General features: G+C 33.6%; 1 protein-coding gene across 1 annotated transcript in view; it reads left to right on the forward strand.

The window, feature by feature from the left end:
- LOC132548345 (potassium voltage-gated channel protein Shaw-like) overlaps positions 1-15636 on the forward strand; it is a 46583-nt gene that overhangs the window by 7136 nt on the left and 23811 nt on the right. The window contains exon 2 of the mRNA XM_060212201.1: positions 2663-2665. Coding sequence (XP_060068184.1) covers positions 2663-2665 — 3 coding nt within the window. The remainder of the gene's footprint in view (positions 1-2662; positions 2666-15636) is intronic.

Consider the following 15636-nt stretch of genomic DNA (forward strand, 5'->3'; position numbering starts at 1 on the left):
TCTACATCCATACCATTACTGGTATACCGTATAAAATACATAGTATATTAGGTTATACCTCCGGTGACTGATTTATAACTGACTAAGTAATTAAATTTTATATCCCGAATTTTTCAATAATTATCTAAATTAATTTCAAACTCTACTATTGTTTTGGATTTAGTAGCCGACTCCGGTAAATATAGTTTTGCATTATTCATATCTAATTTCATAATGGAAATATGAAATGGAAAGTAATGTATGTTGATTAATAGCCGTGATAATCCCTCCGTAAGCAGTATGATTAAGGATAAATATGTTAAAAGTTAACGAAGATATATTCTCTGTAAACAGTGACCTGAACTCTGATACCCTTGCGTTGTGTTAGGTCGTTCGCCTTGAATATCGAATGTAACACTAGCCAATACAGCAATTATTTAAATAAATCGTATGTCAAATGTGATATTTTAATAGTATAACTCTTTTACTCTTCTTTTACGTGTAATGGCGGACTGTGGTTTTGTCACTTGAAAATGCTACATATTTTGTTTGCTCTTATTCGTTCTTGTCATAGTGGTTGAGTACTTGTGTATGGTATAAGGAAGTAGATGCTACGGATCTTTAACAAGATGAGGGTAGTTTTCATTTATCTGAATGTAGGATGGATATGGTTTGTTTTGTAATACTTGTACTAAAATTTGTGACGTAAGATATCAGCACGGACAGAATAGGTTTCATGACTCTCACAGTTAAGGCTTTTGTCACAAGACAAGGCGACGGGCATAGTTGTTTTTTCAACTGACGTGGGACAGGCAATAGGGCTTGTGGGGTTGGTTTTGTAAAGCATTTCCATGAAACAGTTTGTGACGTAAGGCAATTGGGCAGGTTGAGTTAGATTTGTATAGCATTTCCTTGAAACATTTTGTGATGTAAGGCAATAGGTTTGTGGGGTTAAGTTTGTAAAACATTGCCTTGAAACATTTTGTGGCGTTAGGCAATAGGTTGGTGGGGTTAAGTTTGTAAAACATTGCCTTGAAATATTTTGTAATGTAAGACAATCGGGCGGGTTGAGTTAGGTTTGTATAGCATATCCTTAAAACAGTTTGTGTTGTACAATAGGGCAGGTTGCATTAGGTTTATATAGTATTTCCTTGAAATAGTTTTGTGTAGGCTAGCGGAGTTAGGTTCGTAGCATATCATTTGCAATAATTTGTGTCATAAGACAAGATGTCAGGACAAGTTGTTTTTGTAAAGTTTCCTTGAAATAACAGTTTGTGACGATAGATGAGACGGTGACAGAATGTCTTTAAAACTAATCCATTCTTACGATAAAGTAGAAATTGTAATTGTTCAATATATGTTTGGCTGTTAGTAGGTTATAGTGCTACAGAGCAAGGTCAGGCTTTTCCATAATTGACATAGCAACAGATCATTTCATTGTTCATTAATTTAGATTTTGTGTATTTATGGAGAATCACTATATGGACTGTAGGTACTATTTGTGGTTTCGTTTGGATTATCATTATAAGGCGGATATCGTATTTCGGTTGCCGCTTTCAGGAACATAATTAGTGGGTAAACCATTATTGGAATATTATTTTGATGTGACTATTATTGTTATGAAGAGATATTGAGAGTAATGGTATTTTTAGAAGCCGTAATTGAATTTTCCTTATTGGAGATATAAAGAAAACCCGTTGATCTATTACAAAAGTCTTTATTCTATCATTGTGTCTCTATTGTTCCACCAGACCTTGGCTTATATCAAATTAATAAACCACCCTTTCGGATGCTGTGTTCTAGAATTTTCACTCTAGGTATTGATCTACACGTCCTATTTGAAGTCCAGATAATTATTTCAATGTTCCGTATTGGCTGAATCAGGTCATGAATCTTAATGAGTATGCGTACATTGATCACGTGATTATATTACGTATGTTGTGCTAGCGTTAAGCTTAATGTAGTATAATCTGTACTTGTATATAATCGTTCCATGAGCTTTTAGCGCCATTGCTTAAACCGATGCAAACGTACTGAGTTTTTGTATAATATTGCAATTTTGGAAATTGTGTTGGCTTCTGTCTGTGTTTTCTAAATCAGTTCAAATACAGTGTTTGCTTGAACTCGTATTTCCAGTTTATGGCTTTAATTGCATATTTTAACTCTCTCAGTGAAAACATCCCATTGCTTACTCCATGATCGACTTTTTATCCCTTAACGTAATCACGAAGCTCTTCATCTCGGTATGTTTTCTTTCAGTTTGTTAAACATTTGTTATTATTTATTTGTTTTTATTTCATTTGAAGTCTATTAATTTGCCAATAATATCAACCTTATTGCTTGTTTTTTCTCATTTACAATTATATATTAATATCATTTTAATATTCTTAATTTTTTTCATCCAATGATAATATCATAAAAAATTGATTAATTTCTAAAATATATGTATATATATAAAAAGATATCTTCTTTTAAATTTCGGCAAAGTTTGTACTTATTCATTTCTGGTCATTGTAACAAGTATGGAAAGACATACTTGTATTGATGTGGGCGTGGCCATGGGCGTGGTCGTGTTAGGTAGGCGTGCTTATGGGCGTGGTTTCGTGATGTTGGCGTGGTTTATAACTAGTGGCCATGTAGATAATGCTCGATGTATGTCTTGCTATTACATTCGCTCCAATAGAAGGTAAGTTAACATTCATCTTAAATTCAGCGTGTTTCGTCTGTAGTTTTTCGATATTTTTCTCCACAAATCGTCATAACTTTTATATATATTTAAACCACATTTTACAATGTCGAGTGAAAATACGTATACTACCCGCAACCTCACGAACTTAGGCAATCAGGATTTGTGTTGTGTTCAAAGTCCATATGATATGTGTTGACAGGTGCTTGCTTTGCTTTTGCACTTTCAGCAGTCTTTGTTTACATGGACATTTTCTCGTTACAATTTTTTTTCACCGTCAGTCGATTTACATACGCGACAGAATCGCTTCACATGGGTACTACTCCGTATTTTATTGGCACGTTGGTATTGCCTGGTTTCGATGCTTCTGAATCGAGTCATGTTAATTTTGACATAGTCCAAAAACTCGCTGCTTGGTGTAGAAATGTTATATACTACATTGGCGTATTAATTTTATACAGTATTCCACTACGATACTATATCACACGGAATTAGGAGTTTTACGCTACATTCCACTTTAAACTTGTGATTTGTGTTCGGGTAGCACCTATAAGTATATATGCTACCTTACCCATACACTTATGTCTGTTTTTGTTTGCAGAGACAATTTAATGTGTTTGTGATAAGAATTATCCAGTGTTACAATGTAACGTGCACTTTCCTGTCAATCATCCAGAGCGAAATCAATATTCATTAATACTATACATTACCTATAATGGCTTGGCATATATACTTAACTGGTCATTTACCCTTACACAGAAAATAGGGTCAGTTGAACTGTCTTACAAATAATGGAATATATTCTTAGCAAATGTCAAAGTGAAAAAGAAGGAAACGAAGAATAAAAACAAAAAAAACTACGCTTTAATAACTGCAAAACTAGTTCCTACACCAGCTTTTTAATGAAGAACTATTTCTGCACCGCTTCCAGACAGCGAGATTGTTTTGGTGTTTTACGCGTCGAATATCATCATTACAACAGCTTTAAAATCATTGAGTGTCCCATGTGAAGTAACCGTTTGTGAGGATGCGCGCTGTATGACGTTGTGATAGCTGGGTAAACACCCATAGCTCCTGATTAGGATAGGTAGAGTGTTGTTTTACCTGTTTCTTCCTTATTTGTTTGTGTTTTGTTTGTTTTTGTTTATCGCTTCCCCGCGACTCTCCTTTAGTTAGAACCCAAATTCACCCTCCATAGATATTACGCCATTGCTGTTGTTAGCTACCATTAAAACAATAATAATAATATGTATTTACATTGAAATTCCTAATTAGTAGATTAGTATTGTTAGTCTATAAATTTAACTATATACTATATATGTATTGATAAATGCACTGCTACCCATAAGTATTGTAGATTAGAATATATGTTGTAAAATATATATATGATCTAGGTCATGCGTGAGGGAACTATAAATAATATCAAACCATAACAACATATACAGGTGACGTTGTTAACCAGGTTAAGGACGTAGTGTTGAGATCAAATATGGTTATATTTATTTTCATTTTTTCATGACTATATATTCAGTTATTCTATTACAAATAACAATACTTATAATTTCTTTATTCATATCTATGATAATTCATATAGTTATAATTATAATATTGTTATGTATACACAACCTTCTTGGACTACTGACTATAATTCAGACATCTAATATTAAACAATACAATGGTTTGTTTACCAGTTGTAAAGTGAACAATACTAAGAAAAGTGATAATGAGAATTAAAGTGACATGTTCGATGGGTTATCTTATACCTAGAACACCATGTTCTGTAGATAGAAATTGTAGGAAATTCCTGTTCTGCCAAGCATGATGAAAGCCTTCGCCTGATATGGTAAGTCATTTTTTAATATGAAAAAAATAAATCTGTATTTTAAAATGTGATGATTTGCGATACTGAATTACTTTTGTTTAATTTACATCACCATTTGATTGAATAAAAATGATATTGGATTGAATTCATACCTCAATTCGGATAAAGGCTATATCAAATTTAAAGTTATAGCACAGCGTGGATTAGGACTAGTTCAGATTTCAAATTATTCTCAATTTTTTTTTATTTGTATATTTTGATTTCTTGTAAGAAATTGACCGATAACTGTGATCATGCAACATGTACATAGATGATATCGTGCACACATAATATTTCAGTTAGGAAACTAAAACATGGTTACTAAGTCACTATCCATGTTTAGTCTGAATATTTGAATTTTAAATTGTTAAAAAATGTAAAATGTTAAAATCGTTTTACTATGTTCAGTGTTAGTTCATAGTTCTTGTGGTTTTTTTTCAAAGCAATCATCGCCTTTACGTTGCTGACCAAATCTGTAAAAAGCCATTGCCAATGTTTAATCAGGGGACCGAAATCTAATCAATTACAACCTTTATTTAGTCTGGTGATCAAAATCTATAATAAATCAAAGCCTTTGTTTAGTCTGGTAGCCAAAATCTGCAATAAATCACACCTTTATTTAGTCTGTCGATCAAAATCTATAATTAATCACACCTTTATTTAGTCAGTTAATCAAAATCTATAATTAATCACACCTTTATTTAGTCAGCTGATCAAAATCTATAATTAATCACACCTTTATTTAGTCAGTTAATCAGAATCTATAATTAATCACACCTTTATTTAGTCAGTTGATCAAAATCTATAATTAATCACACCTTTATTTAGTCAGCTGATCAAAATCTATAATTAATCACACCTTTATTTAGTCAGTTAATCAAAATCTATAATTAATCACACCTTTATTTAGTCAGTTGATCAAAATCTATAATTAATCACACCTTTATTTAGTCAGTGATCAAAATCTATAATAAATCACACCATTGCCATTATTTAGTCTGGTGATCAAAATATATAATAAATCACACGATTGTGAAGTCAGGTGATCAAAATATATAATAAATCACACGATTGTGAAGTCAGGTGATCATAAACTACAATAAATCACACCAGTGTTAAGTGAAGTGATCAAAATCTATAAATCACAACCTTTGTTTAGTCTGGTGATCAAAATATATAATTAATTACACCTTTATTTAGTCAGCTGATCAAAATCTATAATTAATCACACGATTGTGAAGTCAGGTGATCAAAATCTATAATTAATCACACCTTTATTTAGTCAGCTGATCAAAACCTATAATTAATCACACCTTTATTTAGTCAGCTGATCAAAATCTATAATTAATCACACCTTTATTTAGTCAGTTAATCAAAATCTATAATTAATCACACCTTTATTTAGTCAGCTGATCAAAATCTATAATTAATCACACCTTTATTTAGTCAGCTGATCAAAATCTATAATTAATCACACCTTTATTTAGTCAGTTGATCAAAATCTATAATTAATCACACCGTTATTTAGTCAGTTAATCAAAATCTATAATTAATCACACCTTTATTTAGTCAACTGATCAAAATCTATAATTAATCACACCTTTATTTAGTCAGTTAATCAAAATCTATAATTAATCACACCTTTATTTAGTCAGTTAATCAAAATCTATAATTAATCACACCTTTATTTAGTCAGTTGATCAAAATCTATAATTAATCACACCTTTATTTAGTCAGTTGATCAAAATCTATAATTAATCACACCTTTATTTAGTCAGTTAATCAAAATCTATAATTAATCACACCTTTATTTAGTCAGTTAATCAAAATCTATAATTAATCACACCTTTATTTAGTCAGTTGATCAAAATCTATAATTAATCACACCATTGCCATTATTTAGTCTGGTGAACAAAATATATGATAAATCACACGATTGTGAAGTCAGGTGATCAAAATATATAATAAATCACACGATTGTGAAGTCAGGTGATCATAAACTACAATAAATCACACCAGTGTTAAGTGAAGTGATCAAAATCTATAAATCACAACCTTTGTTTAGTCTGGTGATCAAAATCTATAATTAATCACACCTTTATTTAGTCAGCTGATCAAAATCTATAATTAATCACACCTTTATTTAGTCAGCTGATCAAAACCTATAATTAATCACACCTTTATTTAGTCAGCTGATCAAAATCTATAATTAATCACACCTTTATTTAGTCAGCTGATCAAAATCTATAATTAATCACACCTTTATTTAGTCAGCTGATCAAAATCTATAATTAATCACACCTGTATTTAGTCTGTTAATCAAAATCTATAATTAATCACACGATTGTGAAGTCAGGTGATCAAAATCTATAATTAATCACACCTTTATTTAGTCAGCTGATCAAAATCTATAATTAATCACACCTTTATTTAGTCAGCTGATCAAAATCTATAATTAATCACACCTTTATTTAGTCAGTTAATCAAAATCTATAATTAATTACACCTTTATTTAGTCAGTTGATCAAAATCTATAATTAATCACACCTTTATTTAGTCAGTTAATCAAAATCTATAATTAATCACACCTTTATTTAGTCAGCTGATCAAAATCTATAATTAATCACACCTTTATTTAGTCAGTTAATCAAAATCTATAATTAATCACACCTTCATTTAGTCAGTTAATCAAAATCTATAATTAATCACACCTTTATTTAGTCAGCTGATCAAAATCTATAATTAATCACACCTTTATTTAGTCAGTTGATCAAAATCTATAATTAATCACACCTTTATTTAGTCAGTTAATCAAAATCTATAATTAATCACACCTTTATTTAGTCAGCTGATCAAAATCTATAATTAATCACACCTTTATTTAGTCAGCTGATCAAAATCTATAATTAATCACACCATTGCCATTATTTAGTCTGGTGAACAAAATATATGATAAATCACACGATTGTGAAGTCAGGTGATCAAAATATATAATAAATCACACGATTGTGAAGTCAGGTGATCAAAATATATAATAAATCACACGATTGTGAAGTCAGGTGATCAAAATATATAATAAATCACACGATTGTGAAGTCAGGTGATCAAAAACTACAAGTGAACAAAATATATAATAATCACACCAGTGATCAAAATATATAAAACAATAAGTGAAGTGATCAAAATCTATAAATCACAACCTTTGTTTAGTCTGGTGATCAAAATATATAATAAATCACACCTTTATTTAGTCAGCTGATCAAAATATATAATAAATCACACCTTTATTTAGTCAGCTGATCAAAATATATAATAAATCACACCTTTATTTAGTCAGCTGATCAAAATCTACAATAAAACACATCAGTGCAATTGTTTAGTCTGGTGAACAAAATATATAATAAATCACTGTCATTGTTTAGTCTGGTGAACAAAATATATAATAATTCGATGTCATTGTTTAGTCTGATGAACAAAAACTAATAAATCACTGTCATTGTTTAGTCTGATGAACAAAAACTATAATAAATCACTGTCATTGTTTAGTCTGGTGAACAAAATATATGATAATTCGATGCCATTGTTTAGTCTGGTGAACAAAAACTATAATAAATCACTGCCATTGTTTAGTCTGGTGAACAAAATATATGATAATTCGATGCCTATCTTTAGTCTGGTGAACAAAATATATCATAAACTTCTGCAAATATTTAGCGTCGAGATAACAATTTAGATAAATCGATGTTTAGTCTAGCTATAACTCATAATAGTGTTATTCCTTTCTAGAATTTCTGGTCGCTGATATTGTACGTATTGTTACATATTTCCGTATAGACTTCCGGCTCGCCTGTAGCTAGAGGGCGCTAGTATCCAGCATTCGATGGCTACTCTAACGTCTAGGAGAGCTACCTAGTCACAATGGAGTGCGTGCTCGATGAAGTTAGGGTGTTAAACTGTTATCCATTACAGTTTTACAAAGTATATAAACATTTTTTATTGGGATATGCTGTAGACTTGTTTGATTTCGCGGGGACATTATTTCGCGTTCTGGTAGTTGCGGTTCATGAAAATAAGGTATCGCGATACTTCACTTTTACCTGTAAACAGGAGAACGTGTCTTTACGTCGGTGTCGACTAACAATGCGGATTATCTGAGAATTTAGTTCTCAGTTGAACATTTACTAGTGAGCTAATTTCGCGCCATCTTTAAAGACCGCGAATATAATGAAATTAAGTCTGCCCGGAATATTACCAAACATACAGTACATATTTGTGAAAACGGAACGCTTTTGTCTCAAATCTCAGTAATTATCTTTACACGAGTCCTAGTAGGTCAACGTGTCAAACAATAACATTTATGCTTGTTATTTGGACTTGTTCCAACTTCATAAAGATCATTGGTACGGTCATTCCTCATATCTTTATCTGTTTTTGTTAACAAGTAAGCTGTAGATGATATCTCAAATCCAGGCACAGTCAAGGTTAAGTAAGGTAACCAGACTCACTATGTCGGTAACGAAGCTCTCGTTTTATAGTTAAATAACCAAGCTATCGTTATATGTTTAGGAAACGAAGCTATCGTTTTATAGTTAAATAACCAAGCTATCGTTTTATGTTTAGGTAACCAAGCTATCGTTTCTGTTGGTAACCAAGCTATCGTTTTATGTTAAGGTAACCAAGCTATCGTTTTATGTTTAGGTGTCCAAACTAATGTTTTATGTAAAGGTAACCAAACTATCGTTTTATGTTAAGGTTACCAAGCTATCGTTTAATGATAAGGTAACCAAGCTATCGTTTCTCCTGGTAACCAAACTTTCGTTTTATGTTAAGGTAACCCAGCTATCGTTTTATGTTAAGGTAACCAAGATATCGTTTTATGTTAAGGTAATCAAGCTATCGTTTTATGTTAAGGTAACCCAGCTATCGTTTTATGTAAAGGTAACCAAGCTATCGTTTTATGTTAAGGTAACCAATCTATCGTTTTATGTTAAGGTAACCAAGCTATCGTTTTATGTTTAGGTAACCAAGCTTTCGTTTTATGTTAAGGTTACCAAGCTATCGTTTAATGATAAGGTAACCAAGCTATCGTTTAATGATAAGGTAACCAAGCTTTCGTTTTATGTTAAGGTTACCAAGCTATCGTTTAATGATAAGGTAACCAAGCTATCGTTTCTCCTGGTAACCAAGCTTTCGTTTTATGTTAAGGTAACCAAGCTATCGATTTATGTTTAGGTAACCAAGCTATCGTTTTTGTTGGTAACCAAGCTATCATTTTATGTTAAGGTAACCAAGCTTTCGTTTTATGTTAAGGTTACCAAGCTATCGTTTAATGATAAGGTAACCAAGCTATCGTTTCTCCTGGTAACCAAGCTTTCGTTTTATGTTAAGGTAACCAAGCTATCGATTTATGTTTAGGTAACCAAGCTATCGTTTTATGTTAAGGTAACCAAGCTTTCGTTTTATGTTAAGGTAACCAAGCTATCGATTTATGTTTAGGTAACCAAGCTATCGTTTTATGTTAAGGTAACCAAGCTATCGTTTCTGTTGGTAACCAAGCAATCATTTTATGTTAAGGTAACCAAGCTTTCGTTTTATGTTTAGGTGTCCAAACTAATGGTTTATGTTAAGGTAACCAAGCTATCGTTTTATGTTAAGGTAACCAAGCTATCGATTTATGTTAAGGTAACCAAGCTATCGTTTTATAGTTAAATAATCAAGCTGTCGTTTTATGTTAAGGTAACCAAGCTATCGTTTCTGTTGGTAACCAAGCTATCGTTTTATGTTAAGGTAACCAAGCTATCGTTTTATGTTTAGGTGTCCAAACTAATGTTTTATGTTAAGGTAACCAAGCTATCGTTTTATGTTAAGGTAACCAAGCTATCATTTTATGTTAAGGTAACCAAGCTATCGGTTTAGGTAACCAAGCTATCGTTTCTGTTGGTAACCAAGCAATCATTTTATGTTTATGTAACCAAGGTAATGTACCATTACCGCTGAATAATCCGTTTCGGAATAGCATGATCACAAATATCGGTCAACTTTATCACACAGTATGAAATTTGAAGAAAACAACAAGTTTCTTTTCAAATAATGACTAGCGATTAATGTTCATGAGTGAGCAATATGTTGATTTTCTTCCTTAAAGAAAGTTTTTTAAATTTCAATCTCACCAAATTTACCTGCTTTACAGAACAGGAATACCATAGAAAGTGTTTGTCTAAATACCAATGTTGATACAGAGCGTGAACTCTATTGTGTTAAGTTAATAACAAAGGTAAACAACGCATCTGTGAAAAATATATATAATTATCAGCAACAGTAGAAAATTTATCACAATCTGTAAGCAAGTTTTTGGTAGATATTTCGTTCTCTTGAACAACTTTGTGTAGTTTTAGTTACATCTTTATTCCATATTTACAATCATATGTCCTGTTATTGGTTGTTGTGTCTAAGCGTTTATTGTGCGGTTTAACCCATGTATTGATTGACTTTGTTATTTTTTTCTTTAAAAATTCTTGAAATTGCACGATGCCGGTACGTTGTACCCGATAATGTTTACTTATTGTATAATGTATTGGCTAGTGATTACATAATATCGTATTCAAATCTGATACATATATGTAAATTATATTTAGAAATATGTTGTAAAGATCGATATTCTATTATTTATCATATGTAAACTGATTTTTTCACAAACTATATGATATATTCTTTGGTTTGTCACTGTATAATATTTCTGCAGTCTATATCAATTTGTCAAGTTTGATCTTACCCAAACTGTTGTGTTTATCTAATCCAAACTGCCATGTGTACCCGACATCCAAACTGTCATATGGCTTATTAAATTCATTCATCGAGTTCTTCGGCATTGCCTTACAAGAAGCACTGTTGCAAATCAACGTTTGAAGGATGTTTAAAATATATGCTACTTTATAGTTAATGAGTATCATTAAAAATAGCAAAACATGTATTTTTATCCATTTAAAATGAAATGTGATAGTTGATACGTCTTTTTTTCCTTTTTTTCTACTTTTTTATGTTTTGTTATTGTTTTTATGGGGTTTTCCTCAAATATAACATTTCGCGCGTTGTTAACGGTTTCCCATCGAAAGTCAAATGCACTTTTCGGTTTATTGCGGAAATTGGCAATTAACTTCGTATTAAACTGATATTTTATCATTAGGTGTCATCTCAATATCAAATTCCAAGCCTAAAGCTTTGACCATCATCCCATCAATGTGTGGAATGTGTGAAGATAGCCTTCTCTAATGAGGAATGTAAACAACCTTTACATTTACGGTTTAGACTGAATAGTACAATTAAATAGCCCCAGACAATACCATGTCAACATGATCAAACACTCAAATTCAATCAAACTAGGGCAAAATATTAACAAAAGAAAAGATTTACACGGAAAATCCTTAAAAGTATAAGGAGAATAAGACCAGGTGTTTCGGGCGATAAAGCTTCTGCTTCATCCACATGTAAACCTTGGTCAATTCAAGTAAGTAATGTCACGTTCTCAAATAATAACAAGGTTTACAACAATTTACCAACTGGTAAAGTAACCAGCGTCACGCACGTCAAGCTTCATATCACACAAAGAAATTTTCGGATATTTCTCAAGAAGATCACTATGGCGACCATAAAATTTCCCATAATTTTCATCAACCTGCATCATTTGAAACCGTATGATACGAGTTTGTCCGTCAGTCGACGACCTCTTGCTCGAAAATATTGATAATGAGAATAGGCATCTGAATATCGAAACAACTGCGACATGTAAACAGTTGAAGTTTTGGATGCGGGAGTGTTGCTATCCAGAAAATTCACAATGGCGAAATTGAAAGTATTACGATTATCGTATAACTTGGTGGAAAGCTGTCCATGATGGTTTCATTGTAGGAAAAGATCGAGATAAGCAGCTGATGTAATTGCCTGTCCAGTCTTTAATTCTCAGTTATTTTGGGTATAAACTGTGGACTGGATTTATTCTTTATTGCTTTCTAAACAGTATATGTAGATAACATAACAAAGAAACTAGCATGTTGTTGTATTCAATGCGAACGGATCTGCTTGCATGAAACTAAGACATACATCGATGGAATGATATCTATGTTATATTCTTTCATTAATATGACCTGGTTTTTTAAAATTCATTATGATAAGGAGAGGTAGAGATATTCTTGTTCAGATTCGTGTGGTTGTGTGACACCTCCATGGCTTCTATTTGTGTTATCTATGCTATATCTATACGATTCCGAAAGGACACCGTAGGTGATATTACCCTTGAAATCCCAGTTGTACGGTGTTATAAGGCTACTATAGGAGTGTTTGTCCTTAAAATCCCATCTTTACTGATCATACTAGACTATTGCAGGTGAAAGTATTGCCCTTAAACTTACACATATGCGATTACTATCTATCTGTATGTAATGTATTGATGTACGACACTACACGGCTACCAGAGGATGTCTGTTCTGTCAATAATACATTTTGATCATCCCTCAAGGCTACAATAAAATGGCGTTATTACAATTTCACTATCCTTCTTGTCTACCATAGCTGGTGTGTTCTTAATGATTTATCCAGACGGTTATTTCGCGTTCATCGTAGATAGCATATGTGTCGTTAAATATAAATTTGTATGATCCCTCGCGGCTGCTGTAGATGGTGTTTGTGTTAACACATTTGAACGATCCTTCATCGTTACTTTGCGGTTTCCTTTGTGTTATTGATAATACATTCTCAGAGTCTTTTCATGGTTACCGTAGGTGGTATTTGTATGCTTATCATGCATTTAAAAAAAAACTTCAGGATTCAATAAGTAGTGTTTGTGTTGCGAGTGATGTATTTTACAGGATCTTTCTCGGCTACCGTAGGATATTTTTCTGTAGTTAATAATACATTTCTATGATCCCTCGCGGCTAGCATAGGCGATTTTTTCGGTCGTTTATAACACGTTTGTATGATCCCTTGCTCATACCGTAGGTGTTTTGTGTTGTTAATAATATATTTGTATGATCCCTCGCGGCTACCGTAAGTGCTTTTGCGTTGTTAATAATACATTTGCATGATTCTTCGCGGCTACAGTAGGTGTTTTTGTGTTAATAAGTGCATTCGTATGATCTGTCACAGCTACCGTAGGTGATGTTTGTGTCGTTAATTTATCACATCCAAACGATCCTTCACGGCTTCCATAACTGATGTTTGTGCCGTTAATGTAACATCTCCCCTGATCGCAAAATCAATATGATTATTTCTGTGCGGCGGCGGGGACCGTCTCAAAAGACACAAGCAATGACATTTTGTCTAATATTTATTTCACACACATATTCATGTGTATACATTTAACATTGCTTTGATATTCTTGTTAAAGACTACAACTAAAGATGGATGAAGTTAAATGTTAACTGTCAAAAGATATTGGTGGCAATCTTCAGTGACGCATGTCTTTATTTTCTTCCCTCGTCTAAATGTAAGACATATATTACACCGTTACTACATTTACTTACTCAGTAGGAGAGTATTGATAGAACGGTGGCCACGCCTTCTTCAGAAAGGAAGGGGCACCATATAATTGCAATGTTTACGCCTTCAGAGGAGATGAGACTACATAACAGAACAGTTTGTAGCTTTCCCAATAGACGAGACACTACTGAATGGAACAATATGCACGCTTTCCCTAGAGACGAGGCACTACTGAATGGAACAGTATGCACGCTTTGTCAAGAGACTAGACACTACTGAATGGAACAGTATACACGCTTTCCCCAGAGATTAGACACTACTGAATGGAACAGTATACACGCTTTCCCCAGAGATTAGACACTACTGAATGGAACATTATGCACGCTTTCCCCAGAGACTAGACACTACTGAATGGAACATTATGCACGCTTTCCCCAGAGACTAGACACTACTGAACGGAACATTATGCACGCTTTCCCCAGAGACGAGACATACTGAATGGAACAGTATACACGCTTTCCCCAGAGACTAGACACTACTGAATGGAACAGTATACACGCTTTCCCCAGAGACTAGACACTACTGAATGGAACAGTATACACGCTTTCCCCAGAGACTAGACACTACTGAATGGAACATTATGCACGCTTTCCCCAGAGACTAGACACTACTGAATGGAACATTATGCACGCTTTCCCCAGAGACTAGACACTACTGAACGGAACATTATGCACGCTTTCCCCAGAGACGAGACACTACTGAATGGAACAGTATGCACGCTTTCCCCGAAGACGAGACACTACTGAATGGAACAGTATGCACGCTTTTCCCAGAGACTAGACACTACTGAATGGAACAGTATACACGCTTTCAACAGAGACGAGACACTACTGAATGGACCAGTATGCACGCTTTCCCCAGAGACGAGACACTACTGAATGGAACATTATGCACGCTTTCCCCAGAGACTAGACGCTACTAAATGGAACAGTATGCACGCTTTCCCCAGAGACGAGACACTACTGAATGGAACAGTATGCACGCTTTCCCCGAAGACGAGACACTACTAAATGGAACAGTATGCACGCTTTTCCCAGAGACTAGACACTACTGAATGGAACAGTATACACGCTTTCCTCAGAGACGAGACACTACTGAATGGACCAGTATGCACGCTTTCCCCAGAGACGAGACACTACTGAATGGAACATTATGCACGCTTTCCCCAGAGACTAGACGCTACTAAATGGAACAGTATGCACGCTTTCCCCAGAGACGAGACACTACTGAATGGAACAGTATGCACGTTTTCCCCGAAGATGAGGCACTACTGAATGGTACAGTACGCACACTTTGTCAAGAGACTAGACACTGCTGAATGGAACAGTATGCACGCTTTGTCAAGAGACGAGGCACTACTGAATGGTACAGTACGCACACTTTGTCAAGAGACTAGACACTGCTGAATGGTACAGTACGCACACTTTGTCAAGAGACTAGACACTGCTGAATGGAACAGTATGCACGCTTTGTCAAGAGACGAGACACTACTGAATGGAACAGTATGCACGCTTTCCCCAGAAATGAAACACTACTGAATGGAACATTATACACGCTTTCCCCAGAGACTAGACACTAC

This window comes from Ylistrum balloti, unplaced genomic scaffold (genome assembly GCF_031769215.1).
Source record: "Ylistrum balloti isolate Yb309-2 unplaced genomic scaffold, AGI_CSIRO_Ybal_v1 Utg370008, whole genome shotgun sequence".
Taxonomy (NCBI): Eukaryota; Metazoa; Mollusca; class Bivalvia; order Pectinida; family Pectinidae; genus Ylistrum; species Ylistrum balloti.